Source organism: Lissotriton vulgaris, chromosome 1_1 (assembly GCF_964263255.1).
Source record: "Lissotriton vulgaris chromosome 1_1, aLisVul1.2, whole genome shotgun sequence".
NCBI classification, from domain to species: Eukaryota; Metazoa; Chordata; class Amphibia; order Caudata; family Salamandridae; genus Lissotriton; species Lissotriton vulgaris.
The window spans coordinates 1,321,819,662-1,321,836,349 of NC_141685.1; the positions used below are offsets into that span (position 1 = coordinate 1,321,819,662).

At 41.3% G+C, this 16,688-nt stretch overlaps 1 protein-coding gene across 1 annotated transcript in view; it reads left to right on the top strand.

The window, feature by feature from the left end:
* The window catches only part of SLC4A8 (solute carrier family 4 member 8), a 675,897-nt gene that overhangs the window by 364,789 nt on the left and 294,420 nt on the right, over positions 1-16,688 (top strand). The window contains exons 6-7 of the mRNA XM_086965936.1: positions 157-345; positions 5,287-5,381. Coding sequence (XP_086822062.1) covers positions 157-345; positions 5,287-5,381 — 284 coding nt within the window. The remainder of the gene's footprint in view (positions 1-156; positions 346-5,286; positions 5,382-16,688) is intronic.

The window sequence follows — 16,688 nt, forward strand, 5'->3', positions numbered from 1 at the left end:
TACCAAAAGAGTCTAGTATTTTTCTCAACAAGATGTTCACATTAAGAAATGCCCAAACTGACCCGGTAAACAGTGTTTTTTAGAGGTTGTGCATTTGGAGAATTACGCACACATCTCTTAGCATTAGAGTATCATTATCGCCATTGTTTTTTGCAGACATGATCCTCGACCATCAGGAATGTGCCAGCGACTTGGATGAGAGCATTCGGGCGAAGGTGCGGGATGCCCTCCTCAAGAAGCATCACCATCAGATTGAGAAGAAAAGGAACAACCTGATACCCATGGTCCGCTCTTTTGCTGAAGTTGGCAAAAAGCAATCAGAGCCCCATTCAATGGACAAAAATGGTATGCCTGCATGTGAGCACTGAGAAACCTGTCATAAAGTAGTATTAAAAATACTGAACATCAGTATGATAGGCATAGTGAGACACGGCCGCCAGTACAGTAAAACACTGATCGAGTGGTAGATAGAAAAGCATGCTGGGACAGGAAAACATGATTGGGAACCATGGAACCATGGACCCTGGTACAAGGAGACATGGGCAATGCAAAAGGTTGACAGAGACATTAGAATACAGAGTTAGGGACATAGGGGCAAGGAGGTGAGGACACTAAGACAAGGAGAAATGAGTACTGGCACAAGGAGTCGGCACTCTGGGACACGAAAAGTACAGATACTGAGATAGATAGCGGTTGTCTTTGGCCATAGGCTCTTGATCAGTGAGATAAATAGACTTGGAGACATCGACTCTAGTAGAAGAAAACACAGACACTTTGATAGCAAGATATGAACTCTGGGACAGGGAGACATTGGCTGTGTGGCAAGGCAACATAGATAATTCGACAGGGAGAAATATACACCGGCAGAGGGTGAGAATGACCCTGGAAGAAGCTGACACAGAAAGCAGACAAGGGAGACATGGGCACTAGAACAGGGTGGCCAAGATATCAGGGGAGTGGGATATAGACATTTGGATATGGGAACATAAACTGTACTTGTACATGGTGACAAAGTCACTGGGACAGGGAGCGAAGGACCCTGGGACAAGGTGGCACAGACATTTGGCACAACTAGCTGGACATTTTGATGTAAGTTAACCTGTGCGTACAGGATGTGACCAACTATGAAGTGGAACAAAGTCCACAATAGCAAAAGGCTGTTTATGCAGATTTATTGATTAAGGCTGAAAGAAACTATGCTGTCAATGACTTTGAAAGTCAATGAAAGGCTGTGTGGTAGTGTGAGAGGACAGAGGCGTCTGTGGATGTTTTTGTATTGAACACCACAATGGGTGCGTTAAGCACAGGGAGAGGGTGCCAATGCTGAAGGGAAGCTTGTAGAGCCATGCTTGGTATAGTGGAGCCTGAAGTAAGCTAAGGGTTTCATAATGTGGCAAGCAGAGGAGTCATGTCATAAACATCTTTTCATTTCGATTGTAAGAGCATAGAATACAGCTGCCTCTGTATAATATGTGTGTATATGAGCTCAGACACTTATGGGCATAGACATTGATGGCAGTTACCCAAAACTTGGCTCTTCATAACCGTTGACGTGCCTGCATTTATTATCTAGTGACTGGATATAGTCCAAATCCCTGTCAGAAGGCCATTCATGCCCCAGCACTGTTTGCACATGGGGCGGGCGGTTTGGAAGATCACCACTCACCACTGGAGCATCTCAGGCCATCTCTGGAGACACATATTTAACTGAAACAACATTGTTTGCAGTAGGCAAGCGTAGCTTAGCGGGCCCATTTGCTGGGCTTAATTTATGAAACGATATAAGGCTAGGGGCTGTCGTCTTGAGATATTTTCAGCTTGCACCACCCATTTCCCCCAACCAACGCTGCTGGCGACAGTACAAACACACCTACGAACATCAAACTCCTTCAATTGTGTCACCTCAGACTATTCCTGCACCTCAAAACTATAAGGATGGCTTGAGTGTCTGGTATAAGTCATTTTCATGTATATTTAATTACTAAGCAACAGTTGTTGTGCTCATTTCTAAAAAACACAAACAGCGCATCCATGTGACAGACTGGCATATGACCCAGCGAAGGCAATTACGTGCCTTTCCCGAGCACCGGAATCCACCGGCTCAAATGAAGCACTGTCCATTTGTCACCTAAATCTCAGCTAGCTCTCTCAGCCCAGTGCGTCCCTGCTGCATTCGACAGGTAGAGCTCAGCTCCTGGCTTGCTCGGAAGGAGAGTTCATCTACGTCCAATCCACAACTGCCCTCCAGAGCGGGCCTTTGTCAGTAGAGTAATAAGTAAGTAATCTGGAGGAACATACGAGGAAAGAAGTCAGCCCTTTTAGAGAGTGGGATATTGAACAATAATCATTTGGATAAAACAGAATTTATCTGTGACATTTCCCTCTCACCAGTCACTTCTTGCTATCCATCACTCTTCTGCTTCCACTTGCATATTGTGTACAATAGAAGTTTTCTGGGGATCTTCAGATGGTCGTCAGAAGGTTGAAACAAAGTGACCACAAGCAAGGTCCAGCCCTGATCCTTTCCTAAGTATGAAAGTTACCCCTGCTTCTGCCCAAGTCCTGTCCGGGTCATATTCAGAAAAATCCCACACGGTGTGAAATCAACCCCCTTTGCCCTGAAAAGACTCCTGCCACTGGTAAATCATACTGACTTATGTTTTGTAGTTCAAGCTGTTGTGCTCTCCAAAATTCACTATGGGAATGTCCCTCTCATTAGTACCCCCCCAACCCCCCAAAAAAAATTCTTGTACCCCTAAAAGGTCTGCTACATTCTGTGTCCCGCAAAAAGTGTAACAGCATACCTCCTCCAGTTTTAAGAGAACTTCATTGGCTACCCATGAAAGTCATAATTAAATTCCAGTTTTCTTGCCCAGATTTCAAAGCCTTGAAATACTAACAGACTGCTTTCCTCCAAGTGGGAGTTGGCAAAAGCCGACAAGCGAAGAAGTTATTTGACTGCAGTTGGAGAATAAGGAATCCCTTTCTGCTGCGTTCAAGCCCTTCTCTGGGTGGAATCTGCCACTCTGATGCTCTCTCTCTCTCGAGGCCTAAGAGGCCAAGAAAGTATTTCCCCATTTTATAAAAATGCAAAATTCTATTATTGAGTGCCCACCTAATCTTATACACCCCCCCCCCCCCGAAACTGATGTAGGCTTTCCTTACCTCCTTCCCTCCTCAGCGGCATATGAATGCTTGCTTATATAGACTTTTTCCTTAGATATATACCCTTTTCTTTAGATATATACCTTTTCATTTCCCCTCATCTGCCTTAAGTTATTTTTTTATATTTACTGTATATGATTCTTTTACTATTATTCCTTTGTTTGTTTAATGTATTTTAGACATGTCAGTATTTTGGTTTGTTATTTATGCACTGACCCCTCCTGGGGTAATAGTAGCACTAAATAAAAATCATAGCACTACATGAAAATCATAAGTAAATGACTAGCTAATTAAAATTGTAAACTTGACAAGTCATAGATATCGAAAACTGAGAAAAACCCTTTGGTAGGTCAGCTAGATACGCTATCCACTTCGATTTCTAGGAGTGCTTTTACTCATGCACTGTTTCAAAATATGTAAACCTCATGGCAGCGGTGGCGGTGAGGGTGAAGTATGCACGAAAGAGTTAACTATTGACTCCACATTTCACTATTAAGACATGTCTCATTTAGAGGAATGTTTTTTCCCGTACAAAGGATGCCAAGACATTTTGCTATAAAAAGAGTTCCGGTTGGATAGTTTTCAAAAGTTCCATTCAACATCTGATGAAGCCATATGTCATGAAATCTTTCAAATACTTAAATTTGGTAGCCTAACTAAGGTGTCAATATGGTGCTTCCTTCTGATAAACAATTTATGCATAATGCACATATGTTCAACCATTTCTAAAATTAATATTTGTAAAATTATATAAGCGAATCATGTTACATGTGCATGCATTACAAACATAGCTGCACCGCGTAGGTTTTGATAGTTCATTAATATCTGATGTTAGAGCAAAGAGCGGATTCCAGCTAAATGTTTTTACATCTAAAAGTCATTGGCATCAACTTGTGAAATCAATCAATCAATCATATCACTTGGAAAGTGCACTACTTACCCGTGAGGGTCCCAAGGCGCTGGGGGTGGGAAATGCTGCTACTGCTCAAAGAGCCAGGTCTTGAGGAGTCTTCTGAAGGTTAGCAGGTCTTGGGTCTGCCGTAGGTGGGTGGGTAGGGTGTTCCAGGTCTTGGTGGCGAGGTGGGAGAAAGATCTGCCGCCGAAAGTCGCCTTTCTATTATCTGACGGAAGACCTTCCATTACTGAAAATTCTATGCTCCATGACTATGGAAGTGCCTTCCCAGTGTGTTCTTGTGGTTGGAGTGTTTGCCATTTATTGCAGTATTATTATTGTACCTGTGTTTGGTACTCTTTTGTAACATGCACACACCACTTTTCTCTTGTAACACACTGTTTGCTATCTCTCAAATTTTGTTTGCCTTTGATACTTGCACAAGTGCCACCATTGCCTATGTAACGTTTGCTCTTGTGCCTGAGTGTCTAGCATATTTTGCTGTATTATACCTCTAATTGTACTTTGCTTTCTCTTGTAAGCTGCACACTTGTCACTTTCTCCTCCTGTGCACTGTTTGCTACCTCATGTATTTTGTTTGCTCACAATTGTCACTTTTACCTCATGTAACTTAATGTCTGCTTTTGTAATCTGTTCACGTGTAATGTTCTCCTCACGCATCAGTTTTGTTCCTATTATGAAGCGCTCAGACGCCTCCGGGTAAAGTCCGCGCTATATAAAAACGCATAAATTAATACATCTTCAGATGCGAGGGACTGTGGCGAGGGCGAGGCCGGCTGAGCGGAGCTGGCGGGTGGGGGTGTAGAAGCTGAGTTGTCTGTTGAGGTACACTGGTCCGGTTTTGTGGAGTGCCTTGTGTGAGTGGGTGAGGAGCTTGAAGCTTATCCTCTTGTTGAGGGGGAACCAGTGCAGGCCTCTCAGGTGGGTGTGATGTGTGAAAGATGGATTCTTGGGCAGCCATCTTGTGTGGAGAGGCCTTTAAGATAACTCTCACAGCGAACCTTGTGGCGTGTGATGGTTGTGGCTGTTCCACTCCAAGGCTGACCTGGTCTGTATGTTTTGCGTGAAATTTGATGCCATTTGTTGTCTGGAGGTGCATGTTGCAGCATCTCTATGTGATTGTCACCATATTTGTGCCTGTGATCTTGTGCATATAGTGCATTCAATATCACATTGGTCCCTGAGTTTCTGCGCTTCTCATTCTTCAGCGTACCTGGCCGTGTCGCCCCAGCCCACCCCCTCCACCCTTGACGTTAAGAACGGTGTGAACCACGACAACAGCAGTGCGGTGGATTTAAGCAAGGTGAGTTGTTTATATTTATTTTCTTTGCATTTCCAAGTCACCAGTTTTGAAAGGGGTAACATTTAAACTTCACTGGCAGGTGGGATTAAAAGTGCAGCGGAAGGAGAATTTAGAGTTTAACCCCCTTGACTACTAAGCTCCACGGCCCACTGTATTCTTGGATGTTTGGGGTAGTTTACAACATCTCAGGGATTCATAAGGTAGCCAGGGTTCGTGCATTCCCCCGGAGAGAGCAAAGAAAATAGCTAAAGAATAGCATTTATTTAAAAAAAAGGAGAAAAGGTCTGGTCAAGGAAGCATATTTTCTCTCTACAAATGGCATTAGTAAAAGAGTTGCTGCTGTAAGATCAACAGCTTTACACATTTCAGAAAAGAAACCATCAGAGTTGTAACAAAAATACAACTTCTTCAGCTCGGTTTTTGCATTTTTCTAATTGCCAGCATTCCCACACGTATCCTACTGAAAGCAGTGCCCTGCTTGTCTGGCTGAGCCTCGCTTCTGCTGCAGGAATTGACCAAACCAGGGGTTGTTAACCAGCCCTGTGCAATGTGGTATAGAATTTGCAGGCGTTATAGGAAATGCTGTACGTCCAGGTCAGTTGTTGAGAAAATAGCACAATGTTTGTAGGTTATGACCCGCATCAATGTGGGAACCTATTTTAAATTAGACCCTATTAATTACTATAATTTTTTGTGTCTTTAAAGGATGGCAAACACACTGGCAGTGAGGGTTAGGAAACCAGATTAAGACATCAGAAATAATGTTCTGTCCTGTTTTCCACAATGGGGCGGGCTACCAGAGGTGCTGCTTCCTGCACTTCAGCAATGTGTGCGACAGTGACATGATGTTAGGTAGTTTTTAAATCTCATGTGCATGACATTTGGAATTCACAAGTGTAGTATAAATCATTTAATACTTTATTAGACATATATTTGATTTCCTGCAAAGCATTTCTAATTAATATTGCATACCCATCCACTATTCGAGGAGAGAGGATGTGGTCTAGCGACTAGGCAAGTCGACCTAAAATCTGGGGAACCTGATTTGAGTCTCCGCAATGTCGCTCAACATCCTGTGATTCTGGCAAATCATGTAATTTCCCCGTGCATAACAAAAATGAATGTGTTCTTGTGTAACACAACTGGTTACATGTAATGCGCTCTGATACTTGACACCTTCGGTTCAAGGTCACACTGTACAAAACTCTGGAAAAAACTGGAAAAAATCAAAATCAGACTCTTAATGGTTGTAAAAAGTTGAAGGTTCATTGTGAAAACTCTATTAACAAATGATCTCATATAAATTAAAACACAGAATTCATTGTTAATAAGATAATTTGATTATCACAATAATGAAGCTTTTACTTTCCGCTTGTGAACTATAAATCTAAGTCAGGGCACCAACCACAGAGAGCCTTGTTCAGGAATGGCCGCCTTTGCCCTTAAGTGAATATATAAACCAGGGGCGGCTCTAGGCTCATGGCGGCTCTGAGCAGGGAGTTAGGTAGGGGGCCCCGAAGAGGGGGTCCGGGCGGGGCCCAGGAAGAGGGGGAGTCAGGGTGTTTGGAAGTGGAACAGAGCCGGAGTCGCCAAATCCCTGCCGGGGCCGCCACACAAATATGTATCCATCCTCAGAGGATTATTATATTAAGGATATATATTGGCGTGGGGTTTGCTGGCCCTGTGCAGGTGCACAGCTTGCACATGCCTAAGGCCGCCTCTGATATAAACAAAAGGAACATGTGATATGTGTTAAACATAAAAAATATACTGCATATAGATTTTTCTTTCTTTCCCTATGTACATGCAAAGACTTCAGTTATTTAAGCAAATGGGTTAATTAAATTGATGAGTTAGAAAAAGAAAATCAACATTAAAGCATCACGAAAAAGAACAGAAACTTTTCAATGTAAATTCATTTGTAGACAGAACGAAAGACACAAGGTAACTTTCCACAGCTTACCTAGTGTGTAATTTATTGAACAAACTTGTATGGTAACATCGTGTATTGAAGTTCTCAAGCATAACTATTACCTCCTCTGACATGTTCATCTCCTAAATTACTCTTGTCCCAATGGACAAAGTAGCTATTGCCATTTTCCTGAAGTAATCCTTTACTGCACAACTTATGTTTGTGGAACAATTACCACCCTAATAGGCATAATCTGTCGCACACTATTACTGGCAAATGTATGTCTTTGTTGCTATGCAATATCTATTTTTCGCATTCTGTATAACCACAACAGTAAGACTGAAGACCTTACCCATTTAACATTAAAAGAAAAAAAGCGATGACACAGTAAAAAAAAAAAAGAAAAAGAGAGTATTATAAAAATGGTATCTATAATGGATTCTTCATAAAATTCCTGGCAGAAGCGCAAACACCCTAAGTGCTCATCTCTATTGATGCACCACTGACTCCTCATTCTAGTTGAATTATGTAGCGGGACTCTAATCTGCATAACTGTAAACATCTATCCCCACCTCTGGGATGTACTTCTACTGGATATTTTTGATCTCTATTTGTAATTGTGCAAACATGTTTCCTGTTCCATTTCTTTACCTGGAACACAGTGCCTCATATATATCGTTTTTTTTTGCTAGGACATTCTATGCAATAAACAACAAACTCAGTCCTGCATGTTATGTGTTTCCCTAGTCTCTATAGTTTTGTTTGAATGGCACTTTGTTTTCTGTGAAGTATATTCGCATGCAGTACAATGTGTGCACAGGAAAAAAACAGTAGGATAATGACAAGTAAATTAGCTTAATTACATCATTTTGATGGTGAAAACATTTGTTTTGTGGTGATTGATGACCAGTGGTCTGTGCCATTCATTCATTCAAATAAAGTTACATTTTCACAGTGGCTTTATGGAAACAATAATGCTCTTGCAAACACAATTATATGGCAAGTCGTTTAAAGGAAACCATAACGGGTGATTTGCTACATTTGTGTTTATCAGGTCAAATCACATTCCTTCATAGTTTTGAAATAATAATTGTGAATTCAGTATGAGACGCGGTTGTCTTCCCTGGATGCAAACTTCCAAAGTGCCTCTCATTCATGTTTAGAGTGCCACATCTTCTATTCACCCTATCCTTTTTTTTAGCAACCCATTTTTCCTTTCCAGTGGGATATTCTATATTCTGCTCAAGATCTGTTTCACATTGGCATTGTGGGAATAATACAGTAAAATAACGTCAGAGTCCTGCCACCAATTGATTTATCACATAGTTAATATACATTTGAAAGCATAAATTCATATTAGTGCGTTATAAGATTTTTTAAGATATAAATTTCCCTGAAGAAGCCCAGCAGAGCAGACCACCCTGTTTTGACCGAAACACATTTGCCAGAAATTATACCCAGCTGCTTAGACCTTTTGATGCAATTGTACACCTTCTACTACTAAATGCGGTTTGCTAAAATTGATACCTTATTAGCAGGTATATTGTCAAGTGTTTCCTTCGTTTTTCTGCATACTGTGATACTTTAGCTGACTGCACCATCAATCAATTATTTACCTGAGCCTGTATTATTTTTGTCATTTACTTGTCCATGTTATAGTGCTTGTGATATATTTATAGTGCCTTAGAAAGACACTTAACAATGTAACTTTATTTGTTTTAATTAATGGTTCTCGTTGCTGTTCATCAGTCCCCACAGGACTCAACGTTTCATCTTCAAATTCATGCAAAAGACATCACAGACGTTTTGTTGTTGTAAATTACAAATTAACCTCAGAGTAATTCCTTTTCATCAATGCTCTGCATTTTGTATACAGTATTGTGTGACCTAATATTTAAAAAATGGTTTCCTGTTTCTGTATGACTTTGGAATGATTTTTCCAGATTCAAACTCAGTACCAGTGATCAGGATAAGGTCCTATCTCTTTGAAGTGTGTTGCAAATTATCATTCAGGGTGAAATCTAGACAATTACTGAATACATACCTGCTCGTCTAGACTCAGACATACAACTTCGAGGTACATATTACATTACAGAATTGTCATAGAAGGTAATCAATATATGATCCTGCAACACTTACAAAATTGGCATGAGTTGGAAAAAGAAGTAGTAGTAGTATAAGGCTTTATTACGATAAAAACATATCTTTAAAAGCACAGCATTGTACAGCAGCTTAATATCCATAACTGATACAGTACTCGAGTTACAATTCAGTTAAAAATAATGTACATTTGGGATTAATAACTACATAAAAAGTTTAAATATAAAAACACTGATTATATAATTTCATTAAGCCTTTTGGATCTGATGGACCAAGCCCATCTTAAAAATGTTGACAGTCCGCATACCTACAAAGGGCGAGTATCTGACTTAAGAATTCGCAATGCTACAATATGATGTCTAGTGCCTAATTCTCTGCATATTGGTTTTAACCAGCAGTGTCTCGGTGATTTGTAAGCCGGGCATTCGAACAAGATATGAGCAACGAACTCTACTCTGGTCGTACAAATTGGGCAAAAGGGTGAAGTTTGGAACGGGACTTTCCAACGTGCAGTCAGTTCACCTACCGGGAGAGTTCCTACCCTGAATTTAAAATACAATTACCGGTCAGTTGGCTTCAAAATAATATCAAGGTAGGGTTCCCTAACTGCCACGTCCTTGATCCTGAGAAACTCGACAGTTGCTCTGCCCTGTTTCGAATCAGAGCCGCTTTTGCTGGATACCCAGCTCCAATAGAGTTTCTTTAGGACAGCTTTGGGGGGAGCAGATCTAGATACCCAGGCATCCCCAAGCCCCAACTCACCAAGCAAAAATGTAACATCTTTAAGCCACCTGATTTTGGACCAACCCGGCATCGACATTACTTCCAACAGCCCATCCGCATAGTTGGCTAATTCTGGGACTCGCCATAGCCGGGCCCATAATAGGAGCGGATGGATTTGTGCCTGATCTTTGATCGAACGGCACCCCATGTCGAATAGCAGTGGTAACATGGGGGTACTCTGTGGGAGGGCCATCAAGTCCTTCAAGAATTTGTTCTCAGATCTGGATAGCTGGTCTATGTTACATGTACGATGATCAACCTCTGGTGGATTCTCCACTAGTATTCCAAACGCACTACCTGATAAAGTATTGCTTTTAACAACATTTAATACATGTATGACTCATCCCAGTAATCACTCAAGAGAATTATTTACTACAAATATTCTTGTATTGTTATTCAAACAGTACTTTTGATTATGCTGATCCAAAACATAATAAACCTATACAAGTAAATGCAAAGCGTAAATGTAGCGTGTTCGTAACCGGTCCGGGGAATACGAGTTTCGCAGGTCGGATACTTTATTGGTAAGTTTGATATACACTTTGGGCCAGATAGTTTTCGTTAGTTTGTTTATAATAAGGCTTAGTTGTTTATACCAGTTATTTTTATTGTTCAGGCTTAGCCGGGAAGTTCAATCATCAACAGTTATCTCTGTTTTTAAAGCGGAGTGTATGCATTCGGTATACCGCCTTCGGCGTTGCTTATGGAAGGAGAGTTGCAGAAGTAGTTTTGCATTACACGATTTAAAATGGGTTCAGAGGCGGGCCAGCACAGTAGTTGATATTTAGTAATCGATTTCGATAGTTTTAGAGTGCGTCTGGTACATAAGTGTAGGCTATATGAAGTTAGAAATTTACATGTTAATGAGCATTATCATACTAGGTTCAAGTGGTTCAGTGTATGGTTGTTAAACGAGTAGCACGTAATAGGTTGGGATTACAAGTAACATTCAATGAGTCAAATACCCATAGTTGTTTTATTCATCCTCACAGAGCGTGTCTACAGATGAGCGTCTTTTCACGTATGAGAATCTAGAAGACAACTTTATTCGCTCCTGCATATGAATAGTTTCACTTAAAGAAATTTTTACCAGAGAGATTACGGCATATTGAACAGTTGCTCATTATCATAGTAAGTGTTCTGGGTTAGTTGCATCCACTCATGTTTATGCCATAAGATGTTGGTTTGATCTAAACAGCAGTTTGGTTTTGTTGTAGTGTTCAGCGGGACCGTCAGGACATATTTCCCATCTACATCTCAATCATTGCCATCTCAGCCTCTTTTTTGTAAGTGAATTCTGTCGCCAATAGAGTTCTGTCCTGCGCTGTTGTATTTTTATATCTTATTGGGAGTTTTAGATCTTGTAATTAATCACGAGTCTGTTCACCTTAGTAAGGAAGTCAGATTTTGAGTGGTAGCATTGGCTTGTAAACTTCACAGACTTTTGGTGTTCTTTTTGGTGGCGTTGTACACTGTCTTAATCTCACGTTCTCTTCTTATGTTGTCTTTGACCTCTATAATAAGCTCATATAGGTCCAGCTGTCATTACAGTCTGGTCAATGTGTTTTTTGCGTATAGAACTACTTGTTCAGTGTGATCATCAGTAAGTTTTGCAAGCTATTTTGCATATAGCTTTTGGAATACATGTTTATAATGATTTGATACAATGTTTTGTTTCTTCACAGTCCCCCTGAAGAAGGGAACCCCCCGAAATGCATTGGGCAATTTGTAAACTGTGTTCTTCTGTTGCGGTTTTTTGCTTTTGCAGTGTCTAGTTTAAGTATGTGACTGATTGAGTCTAATCACCTTCACAAACATCATTCTATAATACTGAAGCAACTGAATTTGCATTTACTTGTATAGGTTTATTATGTTTTGGATCAGCTTAATCAAAAGTACTGTTTGAATAACAATACAAGAATATTTGTAGTAAATAATTCTCTTGAGTGATTACTGGGATGAGTCATAAATGTATTAAATGTTGTTAAAAGCAATACTTTATCAGGTAGTGCATTTGGAATACTAGTGGAGAATCCACCAGAGGTTGATCATTTATCAAGGCTGGCTGCCTTTCAACCAAACAGCACACAAACAATGTACTAAATATGCATAGAAATTAAGTAGTAGAGTACACATAAGGGAGAGCGCGGGTTGACAACTCTTTTCCTATGTTACATGTACCCCACAGTTCTGCCCCATAAAGGGCCGCACTAACTCCTCTCATCTTATAGATATCTATAACCGGGGCGATAGGTTTAGTGAAGAAGAACGCTGTTCCTTAAGGAGTGCCCCCACTACCCTTTTGTGGCTTAGTAACATCTTCTGTAGGTGTGGATTCCACTGCATTGTATCTGATATGCGGATACTGTAGTGTAGTTCCTATATTCCCAATAGGCTCTGCAAATTGGAATAACATAAACGATAGCTTAGACGTAGGACTGAGGTCGACTAGGTCTCTATTGAATATGTTAGACTTAATTGTGTGTGCCAGCTAGCTCAGAGGTCACTAGAAACTTTCTCGAATAAACAAGAAGGCGTTAACTGTCCTGGATAGACAAGAAGGGATTAGCTTCTGACAACCATATCACGTGACAACTTTGTTCCCCCTGCAATAAGGAATATCTCCAGAGTCGCGGAAACAATAGATAGCTATTTTACTCAGTCAATCGTGCATGCTTTGTTTCACCAGAAATGCAGAGAAATAGAGAGACGGGCGTTTTCAATAAAAGGGTTATTTATTGAGCAGTCTTCTTTCTCATGCAAGAGAAATGAATTGCCACAATTGCAATAATTGCCATAAAGTAAAGTGTGTACAGTAAAAGCAGTATTATGAATTCATACTGTAAAAGCATTTATATGGTTTCTAAGCCATATGATACTTAAAATGGATAAAATACATACAATGATAAAATAATGACTAAAGGTACTCAACTGGTGTTTCTAAGATACGCCTACTCCAGTGTACCTAACCTAAGCCTAGTACGTGGGAAGGAGTAGATAAGTTACAGTTTTTTGCCAAGAATCTGAATCAAGAATTCTCTATGGGTCTAATCAGCTCCATACCTTAGGCATAGAATGAAGGAGGTCTTGTATCTCTCTCTCAGGACTCGATCTCCCAGCAACCTGCAAGGGTGACCGGAAAACACTGGAGCTGGATTTCTCGGCAGGAGAAAAGACAGCGTCTCTCTCAGTGCGTCAGCAGGAAGGGTCGGCTTCCTTCGGCATTCGCATCAGCAGGGCGTCGGTCAAGTAGATAGCCGATCTGCTCCAAACCACCGTGTGATGCTTAAGGCAGATGCTGGTATATTTATACCTGGAAGGTGCTGAGTTTGACGTAAGGTTGGACATAAGACGTCACTAAGAACTGGCAGTTCTTTCAGGACTCTCATGAGTTCTAGGACAAATCAAAACAGAAGCAGGGGGAATTCCCGGGATGCTGGAGGCTTAGTTTGTTTAACCCTTTCGATGCTCATGACGAGCTCAGCTCGCCATGATGCACAGTTGAGCTGTGCTGATGACGAGCTGAGCTCGTCATGAATAAAGGGGCTTTTAAAAAAGTCAGCACCGGAGGGGAAAACGACTAGCAGCCAAGGTGTTAAGAACGCGTTGTACTTTCTAGGAGTCTATGAGAGTAGCCTTGCCGTATTTCGACTGCATTGGCTATGCCTTAATATGGATATGATTTGTATGCCTTTATAAGGATACTAGCAGCCCGTCCCGACGTTGTGCGGGTATGAATTGATGCCGGCCAGTAGTATATTGTTTTGTAGGATTTCGTTTTGATAGCATTTCTTATCTGTGACAGGCCTGTGAAACGCTCCGATTCACAGTGCACTGCTGATGCACTTTAAGAGTGCGCTTTCAGTGGTGTGTGCTCGAGTTTCCCTACTTTATTTTTCCTTGCAATATCATATAGCGCGAACTCGACAACATGGCATGAGCACAATTTACATTACAGAAGAACACAATTATTTATGGTAGGCACAGGGAGACAAAGCGATTTGCCTGGAATCACAGGATGTTGAGCTGATGCTGAGATTCAAACGTAGCCCCCCAGCTCTAAAGTTCGCAATTCTAGAACTTGTGGCGGGAGGTGTGTCTAAAAGTGTATGTCGGTGCTGGCAATCAATGAGAGAGACCTGTGCATTTTTCAAATCGGTGGTGAAAAAATATGAGTATGTTGCTGGAGATGTGGGCCGCCGTGCCACCAATGTCCTTCCCGGGGAGGGTAAACACCCATCATTCCGCAACTTTCTTTCCGCATACCATCACTCCGCATACTTTCATTACGAAAGTACCATGACTCCGCAATGCCATTATAACGCATGGCATTACATTTTATATGCTTTTACCATGCCTACATTTGCAACGAAATTCGTTGTAAATGCATGAATGGTAAAAGCATGTTTTTTTTATGTTTGGATAAGGTAAGTATGGGTATAGGGGTATATGTTTTGGGGTACTGAGGTATATGTTTTGGGGTGTTTGGGTATTTTAAGGGTTCAGATATAGTTTTGGTTTATGGGGTACAGGGGTAGTTTTAGGGTTTAGGGATAGGTATGGGTTTTGGGGTACAGGGGTATTTTTAGTGTTCAGGGGTAGGTTTGGGTTTTGGGGTACAGGGTTATTTTAGGGTTCAGGGGTAGGTTTGGGTTTTGGGGTACAGGGGTATTTTTAGGGTTCAGGGGTATGTTTGGGTTTTGAGGTACAGGGGTATTTATAGGGTTCAGGGCTAGGTTTGGGCTTTGGGGTACAGGGGTATTTTTAGGGTTCAGGGGTAGGTTTGGGGTTTGGGGTACAGGGGTATTTTTAGTTTTCAGGGCTAGGTTTCGGTTTTGGGGTACAGGGTTATTTTAGGGTTCAGGGGAAGGTTTGTGGTACAGGGTTATTTTTATGGTCCAGGGCTAGGTTTGGGTTTTGGGGTAGAGGGGTATTTTTAGGGTTCAGGGGTAGGTTTGGGTTTTGGGGTACAGGGGTATTTTTAGTGTTCAGGGCTAGGTTTGGGGTTTGGGGTACAGGGTTATTTTAGTGTTCAGGGGTAGGTATGGGTTATGGGTTATGGGGTACAGGGTTATTTTGAGGGTTTAGGGAAAGGTATGGGTTTTGGGGTACAGGGGTATTTTTAGTGTTCAGGGGTAGGTTTTTTTTTTTTGGGTACAGGGTATTTTAAGGGTTCAGGGCTAGGTTTGGGTTTTGGGGTACAGGGGTATTTTAGGGTTCAGGGGTAGGTTTGGGTTTTCGGGTACAGGGGTATTTTTAGGGTTCAGGGCTAGGTTTGGGTTTTGGGGTGCAGGGGTATTTTTAGGGTTCAGGGGTAGGTTTGGGTTTTGAGGTACAGGGGTATTTATAGGGTTCAGGGCTAGGTTTAGGTTTTGGGGTACAGGGGTATTTTTAGGGTTTAGGGATAGGTTTGGGTTTTGGGGTACAGGGTATATTTATAAGAATAAGATGGGTTAGTGTTTAAGGGTGGTGGGGTATTTTAAGGAGTAAGGGTGGGTTATGATTATGGGGTGCAGGGGTATTTAAAGGGAGCAGGGTGGACACCCGGAGCTGGAATGTACAGAATCTGGGAAGAAAAAACAATGAAATATTGGGCACAACGCTCGCTTACTTTTTCATAATCTCGCGCCCCGCACACGCCCATGCTCCCAGCACACGCCCCCAGCACACAATATGAGACATGGCATGAAGGGCGGAACGTACCACACGCCCCCAGCATTTGTCACGCCCCCAGCACACAACCACAGCAACACGGAGACACGCCCACAAGGGACTACTTTGCTGGCAGGGTTCTTTTACCTTTTAAATCTATATGGTGGGCGTCTGCATAGCCTATGTCCTTCTGCTGCAACTCCCCTTTCCAACGCTGTATTGGGTGTTGTGATTGGTGCTGTGGTTCCTGAGATTACCTGCCTCAAAGGTTTGGGCTCTCTCTTTATTATATTAGTATAGATGAGTTATTATAACCACACAAGGGCATAAATCGGGAATATCTAATTAGGGTCCTAGATACATTCACAACACCGACTTCACGTATAATGTCCATCATTACTAAATACTAAGCAATACTAAACATATAACGATGCATGTGTTTTTCAGCCCACCCCAAAATACATAGTTAGCATTTGAAATGGTATATACACGAAAAATGAGTATAATACTGTACGCTTTTAGTAAGCAGTGGTGTCATTCAGAAAATGCATATTTTGTACATCTAGAATGTTGACTGAATGAATCACAAAATTTACATTTATGAAATGGCTCTTAATACAGAAGAGAAGGTCGAGACCATTTCATCACATATTTATACAAGACTGTACATGTGCTAGAGGCGAAGTCAAAATATTGTCTCTAGATATTTTAAAAATAGAAATCTTGTTCTCTAAGAATAGTTCTACTTTAAGCAGAGTATCATGTGCCAATAAAAAAAAGGTAAATATTTTGGGAACTGGAGAAAAAATAATTTCGCTTTCGGGAAGAAAAATAGTTCCAATGTTTTTTAGAAGTTCTGT